Genomic DNA, 12,867 nt, shown 5'->3' on the forward strand with positions numbered 1-12,867 from the left:
GTAACAATTACTATTCTAACTCCAGGGGGTGCAACAGTAGGGTAAGTGTTGGATAGTATAGGAGTAAAAATTGCTATTCTAACTCCAGGGGGTGCAACAGTAGGGTAAGTGTTGGATAGTATAGGGGTAAAAATTACTATTCTAACTCCAGGGGGTGCAACAGTAGGGTAAGTGTTGGATAGTATAGGGGTAAAAATTACTATTCTAACTCCAGGGGGTGCAACAGTAGGGTAAGTGTTGGATAGTATAGGGGTAAAAATTACTATTCTAACTCCAGGGGGTGCAACAGTAGGGTAAGTGTTGGATAGTATAGGGGTAAAAATTACTATTCTAACTCCAGGGGGTGCAACAGTAGAGTAAGTGTTGGATAGTATAGGGGTAAAAATTACTATTCTAACTCCAGGGGGTGCAACAGTAGGGTAAGTGTTGGATAGTATAGGGGTAAAAATTACTATTCTAACTCCAGGGGGTGCAACAGTAGGGTAAGTGTTGGATAGTATAGGGGTAAAAATTACTATTCTAACTCCAGGGGGTGCAACAGTAGGGTAAGTGTTGGATAGTATAGGGGTAAAAATTACTATTCTAACTCCAGGGGGTGCAACAGTAGGGTAAGTGTTGGATAGTGTAGTGTAATATTATGCGTTGTAATGGTATGCGTTGTAAAGGTAGTATGCGTTGTAATGGAATGCGTTGTAAAGGTAGTTTTTAAAAATGTGTTGTAGTGTCATGCGTTGTAATGGAATGCGTTGTAATGGATTTTGTGTTGTAAAAAATGCGTTGTAAGTGTAGTGCGTTGTAAAAGTTGCGTTGTAAAGGTTGTTCCCCCTAGTGCCCACATGCACCATCCATGTACAGCTCGATCACCACCAGCAATCGAGGTGAAAGGCTCTGTACGCACCACTCACCATCCACCCCTAGTGATCACATGCACCATCTATGTACAGCTCGCTCACCACCAGCAATCGAGGTGAAAGGCTCTGTACGCACCACTCACCATCCACCCCTAGTGATCACATGCACCATCTATGTACAGCTCGCTCACCACCAGCAATCGAGGTGAAAGGCTCTGTACGCACCACTCACCATCCACCCCTAGTGATCACATGCACCATCTATGTACAGCTCGCTCACCACCAGCAATCGAGGTGAAAGGCTCTGTACGCACCACTCACCATCCACCCCTAGTGATCACATGCACCATCTATGCACAGCTCGCTCACCGCCAGCGATCGAGGTGAAAGGCCCTGTACACACCACTCACCATCCACCCCTAGTGATCACATGCACCATCCAAGCACAGCTCGCTCACCGCCAGCGATCGAGGTGAAAGGCTCTCTGAGCCGGTGGCATCCATTCACACACAGCTCCGCGGTAAGAGACGCTTTCTTGCTGGATTTCTGGTCTGTGCTGCGACTTTAGCTGGAGAGAGATCCCTGAGTCGCCTCCATTTGTCATTTCAGGGAGTGCGCCCTGGCAGCCATGAAGGACGTGGAGACATACCTCTCCCACGAAGAAGGCCACGTGGCGGTGAGCAGAGCCCTTCACACATTGCGTCTGTCTGCGTGGCACATTTCGAGTGCGTTGCTTGCGTCATGTGTGTGGGGTACACGGTGTCCTGTGAATAGGGGGACCCCTTCACTTCCGGTCTTTAAGGACACTGTCTCTAGTCCTGAGCTTTTCACCTTCAAATCATTGTTTCCAGATGTGTCGTCTAGTTAGTTGAAAGGAAAGGAAGCAACGCTACAATACCCAGAATGCACTTGTTGATCACATGATTGTCCAGTGATGGGAAAAATGACCATAATTTGTTGGAGGGAGGAGGCGACCTACCTGTGAAGGCATGATTGTGACACAAAGATTGATGCCTGGATAACAGGAGGGGGTTGGGTTGAATGAACACAGTGAGGCGAGAGTGGTGGGTGGAGATTGTAATAGTGGGTGTGTGTGTCGTGTCCTCTGTCCTCGAGTGAGACCCCCACACAGCTTCACTGGGTACCGGGTCAGAGGAAGGTTTGAGCAGTCCTGGTTTTGTAACATCATCCTTTCTGTAGTCACCTGCCATCTAGTGGTTGGACGCGAGAAAGCATCTTGTTGACTGTTTGTGGGGTGTCGCCCTAGGATTAGTCCGTGTGGGCCAAGATGACGTCACCCCACAATGGCGCACTCGCTGGACGTCATCTTTACGCGCCGCCACGTGCTTTCACACTTTCTGTGGAGTCGGCACTTTTAGAGCGCAGTCACCGGGAAATTCAAATGAAAGTATATACCGGCCTCTTCCGGGGTAAATGCAGCATGGCCAGGACATTTTCATACAGGGAAACCATGTATGTTATAAATATAAAAACTCCACTCCGAGTTTACTAGACAATTTGCAAAAGGCCAGTGTAAAGGAATGAACACAGCCCAGGCACAAACACCTGCGCTTGTTGGCAAGAACAGTTCCTTTAGTGCATCTTGCCCGATTCGCCCCCCCCCCCTTTGCTGCTTCGAGCCTTCCAAACTGGCCCTCAGGGGCAAGGGAGGGTTGCTTGTGCTTGTCAGCTTTGGCCCCAACATTTAACAATAGCTTGCATTCACCCCCTGTGCCCACTTCGATGGCTACGCGTGATAAGCTGAGCTCTCAGCCCCTCTGCCTTCAGGACTCCGCAGCGACACCGGGTCCCTCCGTAGTGGCTGCCCATGGATGGGTCCCTGTCCTGTCCCTTGTACAGGTGTGATTCTGTCCTTTCCCTACCATCAGATCTCTCTCTTTGCAACCTCTTTCCCCCTAGCTGGCCCCCACGCTATCCCCAGAGACGTTTTATACACTGTGTGGATGCTGACCTGTGCGCCTTGTACCAGGAGGGGGCGCTAGAGCCCTACGGGTCCTGGGAATAACTTCTTTCACCTGCTGTGCCAACAGGTCTTCGATGCCACCAACACCACCAGGGAGCGGAGGGCTCTGCTGCTGCAGTTTGCAAAGGAGCATGGGTACAAGGTACAATGAAGGGCATGCTGGGAAATCATTGTTCAATTGATAATGTTGGAGGCAAGGCCTGAGGTGCATTGGAAGAGCTGTGTGTGCATGTCTGTATTGGACAAGCAGGGGGCGCCGCTGGTCAGGTTTGAGGTGGAACTGTGTGGGTGCTGGGAATGGATTACAAGGGGGCGCTGCAGGTCATGGCTGAGGTGCATCGGCGGAGCTGTGCGGGTGCTGGGAATGGATTACAAGGGGGCGCTGCAGGTCATGGCTGAGGTGCATCGGCGGAGCTGTGCATGTGCTGGGAATGGGTTACAAGGGGGCGCTGCAGGTCATGGCTGAGGTGCATGGGCGGAGCTGTGCGGGTGCTGGGAATGGAGTACAAGGGGGCGCTGCAGGTCATGGCTGAGGTGCATCGGCGGAGCTGTGCGGGTGCTGGGAATGGAGTACAAGGGGGCGCTGCAGGTCATGGCTGAGGTGCATCGGCGGAGCTGTGCGGGTGCTGGGAATGGAGTACAAGAGGGCGCTGCAGGTCATGGCTGAGGTGCATGGGCGGAGCTGTGCGGGTGCTGGTAATGGAGTACAAGGGGGCGCTGCAGTTCATGGCTGAGGTGCATCGGCGGAGCTGTGCGGGTGCTGGGAATGGATTACAAAGGGGCGCTGCAGGTCATGGCTGAGGTGCATCGGCGGAGCTGTGCGGGTGCTGGGAATGGAGTACAAGGGGGCGCTGCAGGTCATGGCTGAGGTGCATCGGCGGAGCTGTGCGGGTGCTGGGAATGGATTACAAGGGGGCGCTGCAGGTCATGGCTGAGGTGCATCGGCGGAGCTGTGCGGGTGCTGGGAATGGATTACAAGGGGCGCTGCAGGTCATGGCTGAGGTGCATCGGCGGAGCTGTGCGGGTGCTGGGAATGGAGTACAAGGGGGCGCTGCAGGTCATGGCTGAGGTGCATGGGCGGAGCTGTGCAGGTGCTGGGAATGGAGTACAAGGGGGCGCTGCAGGTCATGGCTGAGGTGCATCGGCGGAGCTGTGCGTGTGCTGGGAATGGATTACCAGGGGGCACTGCTGGTCAGGATTGAGGTGCATCGGCGGAGCTGTGCAGGTGCTGGGAATGGAGTACAAGGGGCAGGGCCGGACTGGGAACCAAAACCGGCCCTGGCTAAGTGCTCGGCAGGCCCCCCCTAGAGGGTTGGGGTTGCCGCCGATCTTTTTGCCAGGGCCGGTTTTCGGCCGATTTTGTTACAGGGCCGAAAACGGCCCTGTAACAAAAACGGCCCCCAGGGGCCCAAAACCGACCCCCACCCATCCGGCGCACCGGGGGATTGCCCAGTGCCCGCTACGGCCAGTCCGGCCCTGACAAGGGGGCGCTGCAGGTCATGGCTGAGGTGCATCGGCGGAGCTGTGCGTGTGCTGGGAATGGATTACCAGGGGGCACTGCTGGTCAGGATTGAGGTGCATCGGCAGTGCTGTAGGGTGACGGCTGCAGTGAGTGAATGTGGGAGAGGGCGCTGCCCGTCACTAACCGCATGGTTCCTTTACACAGGTGTTTTTCATAGAATCCATCTGTGATGACCCGGACATCATTGCCGAGAACATTATGGTGAGAACTTTTGGCAAAGCCTGAGTGCTGTGCCCTGCTGTACCGTGCCCTGCTGTGCCATGCCTTGCTGTGGCGTCCTGTGCTGTGCTTTGTTATGTCGTGCTATGCCGTACCGTTCCGTGCTGTGCCATTCCATGCCCTGCCGTGCTGTTCTGTGCCCTGCTGTGCAGTGCCGTTCGTGCTATGCCCTGCTTTTCTGTGCTATGCCATTCCATGCTATGTCCTGCTGTGCAGTGCCGGTCCGTGCTATGCTGTTCCATGCTGTGCCCTGCTGTTCTGTGCTATGCCCTGCTGTGCCTTGCCAGTCCATGCTATGCCCTGCCATTCAATACTATACCCTGCTGTGCCATGCCGTTCTGTGCTATGCCATGCCGTTCCGTGCTGTGCTATGCCGTGCTGTTCCATGCAATTCCCAGTAGCAGCTCCTACCGGACTTGGGTGGTGTGGCGGGGGCACGGAAGTTGGGGCGGGGGCGGTGAAAAAACCTTTAAAAAAACACTTCGCTGTGACGCTGCCTCCCCTCCTTCCTCTTCTTCCTGCTCGGTCCTGCAGCCGGATACAGAAAGAATTCACTGTGATTGGTCCGAGCGCCATGGATCGGTGCTCAGCCTGGGAATGGGGGCCGGCAGCCTGCATGGAGTTTTTGGGAAGGATGCATGACTATAGTCCCATTATGGCACCAGGCCCCACCCTTACCACAACAGAGTATGCATGCATAAATAAATACACAACACAACTTTTGTTTGGGAAAAATATTGCTGCAGGTTTATTCCATACAAAAGTATGCAATATGGTGGTTTATCTTACGGGCGATCCAAGGGCAGGCAGCTGTATAAACCTATGCTGCCCTGCCCGCCTGATGAGCCACGCACTGTGGAGAAACCAATCAGCGCTCCCCTTATGGGGGGTGATCCCCTTACTGGATCACGGGTGATCCCCTTACTGGATCATGTGACACATTGGTCCCTTATTACTCACGCCCTTTTCAGGGCGGAGCGTAGCAAGGCGAACCCCCGGTTGTTCAGGCCCACAACCGCCCGAAGGACTAACGGGGCGCCGACGTAGTTGTTCCAGGACCCTCCACACGAGGTTCCTGTGATTTGGCTCTGGCACCCCTTTTGTGCTCTTGCAGAGGTAAACTTTCTGTACCCATATGCTTCCAGATCGCCCTGTAACTCCGCCTGCAACGACAAAGAAAACATTACAACATCCTATGTAATTCGCCTGCCAACCCCACGCCGGGTAAGCGGTAGGGTGGGAGACGGCGTGTCCGGCGCAAAGAGGACGCCAAGATGGCCGGGGGAGGCATAAATACCTCCCCCTCCTCTTTGTACCGGAAGTGACGTAGCTGGTCAGGGGACTCCTCCTATAGTCCCCCGTCTTAGTGGGGGTGGGGGAGTGCCAAATGCGACTAAGGGTGGCCGCCCGCTTAGGGTGGCCCCCTGCGGGGGCCGCGGGCAGCCGCATAGTCCCATTATGGCACCAGGCCCCACCCTTACCACAACAGAGTATGCATGCATAAATAAATACACAACACAACTTTTGTTTGGGAAAAATATTGCTGCAGGTTTATTCCATACAAAAGTATGCAATATGGTGGGTTATCTTACGGGCGATCCAAGGGCAGGCAGCTGTATAAACCTATGCTGCCCTGCCCGCCTGATAAACCACGCACTGTGGAGAAACCAATCAGCGCTCCCCTTATGGGGGGTGATCCCCTTACTGGATCACGGGTGATCCCCTTACTGGATCATGTGACACATTGGTCCCTTATTACTCACGCCCTTTTCAGGGCGGAGCGTAGCAAGGCGAACCCCCGGTTGTTCAGGCCCACAACCGCCCGAAGGACTAACGGGGCGCCGACAAGGATGCATGACTATTTTGGGCTGCTGAGAGGGTTGACCAAACAGTCATGCAGTGGAGTAGCAAGGGGGAGGGGGCGGGGGGGTGGTCCGTCCCAGGCGGTACGAGTTTTGAGGATGTCAGCCTCCCCCCGCTCTTACTTGCCGTTCTCGGGGCGGGAATAGCCCTCTGTACTTCAATCGGCTGCAGCGGGGCAGCAAACACGAGGACCTACACAGGAGGCCAAAGTGCCCACCCAGAAAGGTGCAGCAGCAGAAGAAAACATAAAATGATAATAACCAAGTTATTGACATCTTGTGTTTCCTGCTGCGGAGCAGTGGGGCCACGCTCCTCCGCCTTAGCAGAGGAACCGCCACTGGCCTACCCTGCTGCGCCGGTCTGTTCCATGCTGCGCAGTTCTGTGCCATGCCCTGCTGTGCCATGCTATGCCCTGCCGTGCCACCCTGCTCCTCTGGTTGGTTGCCTCCTGGGTTCCAGCCAGTGGCCGCGCTGGCCCACATTTCACAGCCGGACGTTGGGACGGGTGGATCAATGGGGATATTTTAAACAGAGCACCAGTGCTTGAAATGGAAAAACAGAAGTCAGTATGTGCTTGTTCCTGGGAAGTGCCGGTATTCTCCAATTAAAAGTATTGCGTTTTGAGATCGAGGTGGCCAAGATGACGAGCGACTGCCGCGGCCCAGTCGGGCCAGGAGACACACAGACGGGAGCGAGGATCGCGTACGGGATGTCTGCCCGGGGCCTCCATGGGTGGGGGAGTTTCAATGCGGCACTGCGGACGGAAGCGCGCCTGAGCTCCGTCAGCATTCCGTCCATCATTTGTTTGTTGTAACGCTTTTCGCCCTAAGTGGGATGGGTATTCCCAGACGTGGGACCCGTGCTCACTACGCCACTGGAGTCAAGCTATCCTGGCTGATGACGGCTGATAGCCAGAAACCGGTACTAGGATGCTTGATTCCGGTCCAGAGAAGACATGGCTTGGCAGTTCGGGCTGGACTGTTCCCATGAGGCACAGGGTCAAGACTGATTTGCATATGGCCATGTCTGAACTGGGGTGGCGTAGTGGGCAAAAGAACGATGGATTTAACCCAGATCTCTTGACTGGGGGAGAATGTCTGCATTGTCAGCATTCCGTCCATCATTTGTTTGTTGTAACGCTTTTCGCCCTAAGTGGGATGGGTATTCCCAGACGTGGGACCCGTGCTCACTACGCCACTGGAGTCAAGCTATCCTGGCTGATGACGGCTGATAGCCAGAAACCGGTACTAGGATGCTTGATTCCGGTCCAGAGAAGACATGGCTTGGCAGTTCGGGCTGGACTGTTCCCATGAGGCACAGGGTCAAGACTGATTTGCATATGGCCATGTCTGAACTGGGGTGGCGTAGTGGGCAAAAGAACGATGGATTTAACCCAGATCTCTTGACTGGGAGAGAATGTCTGCATTGTCAGCATTCCGTCCATCATTTGTTTGTTGTAACGCTTTTCGCCCTAAGTGGGATGGGTATTCCCAGACGTGGGACCCGTGCTCACTACGCCACTGGAGTCAAGCTATCCTGGCTGATGACGGCTGATAGCCAGAAACCGGTACTAGGATGCTTGATTCCGGTCCAGAGAAGACATGGCTTGGCAGTTCGGGCTGGACTGTTCCCATGAGGCACAGGGTCAAGACTGATTTGTATATGGCCATGTCTGAACTGGGGTGGCGTAGTGGGCAAAAGAACGATGGATTTAACCCAGATCTCTTGACTGGGGGAGAATGTCTGCATTGTCAGCATTCCGTCCATCATTTGTTTGTTGTAACGCTTTTCGCCCTAAGTGGGATGGGTATTCCCAGACGTGGGACCCGTGCTCACTACGCCACTGGAGTCAAGCTATCCTGGCTGATGACGGCTGATAGCCAGAAACCGGTACTAGGATGCTTGATTCCGGTCCAGAGAAGCCATGGCTTGGCAGTTCGGGCTGGACTGTTCCCATGAGGCACAGGGTCAAGACTGATTTGCATATGGCCATGTCTGAACTGGGGTGGCGTAGTGGGCAAAAGAATGATGGATTTAACCCAGATCTCTTGACTGGGGGAGAATGTCTGCATTGTCAGCATTCCATCCATCATTTGTTTGTTGTAACGCCCCCCCCCCCCAGAGGCACGGACTGAAGCATCTCTTGGGGTGAGCCCAGAGGGGCAACTAGCTGCTGCCGGGAGTCCGGAGGTGCGCAAGTGTGACCTACAGAGGCCAAAGGAGCTGAGGAGGGACCCTGAAGATTCCGGTCACCACTGTGTGGATAAGCAGGCAAGTGACCAGTGATAATCAGAGAGTGGGTGAGTACGATCCTGCGGCCCTTCATGACAGACGCTGGAAGCTGCGTACTCCTAGGCGGTATCCAGTGGGTGGTGGCACAGCGTGTATGAGCTTTTTGAAGCATGGATCTGTAGAGTGCTTGGTGTGGGAAAGTCATTTCCAGTATGGAACCCATAGGTGAAAACGTTGGTTCCCTTGGATGAAGCCCAAGAGACGGTCTGTGACGCAGAAGAATAAAATGGATAAATACGCCGTCCCTAAACCTGCCACCGGCGCACAGGAGCAGCGTTCTGAGGGGGCGGCTGAACCATCCATGGGTGCGATAATGGCGGCGATAGTGGATCCCAAGGGCTCGCTTGAGCCCAAACTGGACGCCGTAACGACGGAGGTGAATCTCCTGCGAGCGGATTTCCATAAAATGGCAGATAAAGTGGCTGCTAACGGAGAAGGACGTCACGCACCTGCAAAACAGCACCGAGTCTTGAGGAGCAGGTCAGGACTCTTATGAAGCAATAAGAGGTGATGGCGGCTCGGCTTCAGGACCAGGAAGGGGGCGCGCGAAGAAATAATATTCGTGTGGTCAGAGTCCCGGAGGGGATGGAGGGACCAAATGTAGATCTGTTTCTCGAGGACCTCATCCTGAATCATTTGAAGCCCCTAAGACTCTACGCATTTCACAATCGAACGTTCACACAGGGCGTCCGTCCCTAAACCAAAGCCTGGTGCCCCACCCAGAACAATCATTGCACGTCTCCTCAGCTACCGAGACAGAGATGCCATCCTACAGACGGCAAGGGCACAGGGGGACTTGCAACATGAAAATCAGGTGATATGCTTTTTTTTCAGACATCACCCTCCAGGTCCAAAAACAGCGGCGCACCTTCGAGGGTGTTAAAAAGGAACTACGTGCCAAGGACATCAAATACTCCATGATGTTCCCAGCAAAGCTGAGAGTGGTCGCAGAGTGGAAGCCGTGGTATTCCGGAATGGCTGTAGAGGAATGGGAATGGCTGGAGGGCTGGCATACAGTGGGCCACACCTCTCCACGTGAGCGGCGACGAGGCCGGAAAGATCGACAGGATGACCCTACTGAATAGAGGACTCAGGGCTCGAACTGAGATGTACCTCAGACGGTGAATCCGAAGATGACAGGTAAAGCGATGTGGTGGATTTGGTCCCCTGAGCTTGGCGGGGAGTTGTTCCTCCACCACCCTGAGGATGGGACTTTGTGTATGAGACTTTACCCACAGGGGACTATTAGTGGCGGATGACCTGATGTATGGTCGGCATGATTTAACCAGAACTACGAGGGGTTTGGGGATGGGCAGGAAGTTAGGGGCAATGTGCTACTTGCTCGGCACCTGCCACCCTCCTAAATGGTTATTCAGTTTAGGGGGACAGGCACTCTGCAAGTTGGATGGCTGTTTCACCCGCCTGCAGGGTAGCAGGGATGTGGGCTGGGGGGATCAGGATGTGGGGAGTTATTATAGTTATTTTTGTTATGTTATTGGTTTAAGGCTCAGGGAAGTGAGTGACAGTCACACACACAGAATTAGGAGACAGTCTAAATTGACAGGGTTTGAGTGTGGGCGGAGAGGTCACCCCCCCAAGATGATGTTAACAATATTGACGTGGAACCTAAATGGGTTGGGCAGTAAAGTCAAAAGAACGTTAGTGCTACAATATCTGAAACGCCATAGCCCAGACGTGGTTTTACTCCAAGAAACCCACCTACAAGGGAACTATTGTAAAGTGCTAGATACATATGGCTACAGGCTCACGCAGGGTATACATCGAGCTTGAGGGGGTAGGAGTCTTAATAAAAGTCTCAACACCATCGATAGTACAGAAATGCTGGTTTGATACCATGGGAAGATACGTGGCTTTATCGGCAGGATGGGAAGGGAGGACTGTAAATTTCTGCTCGGTGTATGTCCCACCATGCCTACATGCAGACACCTTCGCGCAATTAGGTAAAATTCTCCTTGAGATGCCGTTGGGCACGATGGTGGTTGGATAGATTGACAAATGCAACCGGGGTGACAGTGAAGGAGCCACTGAAGGGGTTTGTAGAAGCGATGGGCATGTTGGATCTCTGGAGAGCACATAACTCAACAAGTCGACAATACACACACACGTCAGCGACGCATAAAACCCACTCCAGACTGGACTACATTTTCACCCTGACATCTCAATTGGAACAATTCTGGGATGCGACACTTAAAGCCTGGGGTATCTCGGATCATGCACCTGTAATGGTTCAACTACAAGGTCCATATAGACATACTACCCTTCCTCCCAGATTAGATCCATGGCACTTTAGAAATAAACCATTCACGCACAAGGTACGGACACATACTACACAATACTCCGACATTAACAAGGGTACAGTAGAGCCTGCCTCTACACTATGGGAAGCGCATAAAACTGATTCGGGGGTTCATCCAGGCGGAAATTAGAGTTTATAAGAAAGAGCCAATCAAAGAAGGAGAAACCCTGGAACTGGAGATAACCCAATTGGAGGAGGAATTGGGGGAGGAGGGCGGGACCGATTGTGAAGCAGCCCGTAGGCTGGTTTACAAAAGACAGGAGTTGAACGAAGCGAGTGGCAACTAAGCAAAAGCACCCATGCTAGCGGCCCAGAGGAAGCTGTACGATGTGGGGACAAAGCCAACAAGTTGATAGCGTGGCTAGAGCGAGGGATAGAGACAGGAGCTGGGTCCCAGAAATACGAACTCGGGGGGGGGAGAGTAAACGAGCTGGCAAGGAGATTGCGGAGGAATTCGCAAACTATTATGAGGGCATATACACCTCCAGTACGGAGAGGACAAGGGAGGACTGTGACGCCCAGCTGAGCAAAATGAACCTCCCGAGCCTAGAGACAGACGACAGACTGGCCTTAGATCGAGAAATTACGGTGGAAGAGATCACGACCGGCCTCTCTGAACTACGATCTGGGAAGGCAGCGGGCCCTAATGGGTTGCCGATAGAATTCTACAAAAGCGTGACGAGCAAGATAGCTGCGCACCTTTAAATATGTACAAAGATGCGAGAGACCGAGGGGAGCTCCCAGTATATATAAGTACAGCAACTGTCGTAGCCATCCCTAAGAAGGGTAAACCCCAACTGAATGTGGGTCATATAGACCCGTATCGCTCTTAAATGTGGAAGCGAATGTCCTAGCCAAGGTTTTAGCGAATAGGTTGGGACCTGTGACAGCCACTCTGGTTCATCCAGATCAGTCTGGACTCATGCCTCACCGAAGGACACAACTGAATCTGAGGAGATTGTATGGCGTTCTAAACTGGTCCAAACGCATGCCAGAGAGGGATGCAGTCCTGCTATCGCTGGACGTGCAGATAGCATTTGACAGTATCGAGTGACAGTTTATATTCGCCACCCTGCAGAGGCTGGGCTTCGGTCCGGAGTTCTGCTCCTGGGTGAGGCTCCTATATCAGGGCCCACAGGCCAGAGTGCGTGTGAACGGAGAGGTGTCTTGTTCATTCTCCCTGAGTAAAGGCGCGTGACAAGGTTGCCCACTGACGCCGATGGTTTTTGTCCTAGCTTTGGAGCCTCTGGCGACTTAGATACATAACGACGCTGCACTGCAAGGGATACCGGGGGAGGGGACTGGGAAGGCAGAATATCGCTATACGCAGACGACATTCTATTGCATCTCACTAACCCGTATAGATCAGCCCATAGAGTCCTACAGGTGTTTTGACTGTTTGGTACTTACTCTGGGTACACCATTAACTGGGCAAAATCTCTTATGTTCCCGCTGGCCGGTGAAATCCCACAGAGACTAGTGGTCAACGCTCCCCTGCAAATTAGGTCTATATTTACATACCTGGGAATGCATATCGAGGCAGAGTTTCTTGTGGAAAATGTAGACTCACAGATACAGAGATTAAGAGAGGACGAGGAACACTGGAGGAAATTACCGGTGTTACTGATGGGGAGGGCTGTCCTCTTTAAAATGATGTCACTGCCCAGGCTATTATACGTACTGCAAAATACCCCCCCGTGCTCCCACAGAAGCTATTCAGAGACATAAACAGTGAGGTGCGCAGACTCCTCTGGGACGGTGGCAGCACCAGAATAGCCCTGGGGAAGTGTATGAAGGGTGACTGGCCGTCCCAGATATC

The 12,867-nt window shown here is 53.4% G+C and overlaps 1 protein-coding gene across 6 annotated transcripts in view; it reads left to right on the top strand.

The window, feature by feature from the left end:
- The window catches only part of PFKFB1 (6-phosphofructo-2-kinase/fructose-2,6-biphosphatase 1), a 193,397-nt gene that overhangs the window by 100,455 nt on the left and 80,075 nt on the right, over positions 1-12,867 (top strand). For all 6 annotated transcript variants that reach the window (XM_085629835.1, XM_085629838.1, XM_085629836.1 and 3 more), the window contains exons 4-6: positions 1,461-1,527; positions 2,903-2,977; positions 4,502-4,558. In XM_085629835.1, the coding sequence (XP_085485961.1) occupies positions 1,461-1,527; positions 2,903-2,977; positions 4,502-4,558 (199 nt within the window). The remainder of the gene's footprint in view (positions 1-1,460; positions 1,528-2,902; positions 2,978-4,501; positions 4,559-12,867) is intronic.

Source organism: Triturus cristatus, chromosome 10 (genome assembly GCF_964204655.1).
Source record: "Triturus cristatus chromosome 10, aTriCri1.1, whole genome shotgun sequence".
Taxonomy (NCBI): Eukaryota; Metazoa; Chordata; class Amphibia; order Caudata; family Salamandridae; genus Triturus; species Triturus cristatus.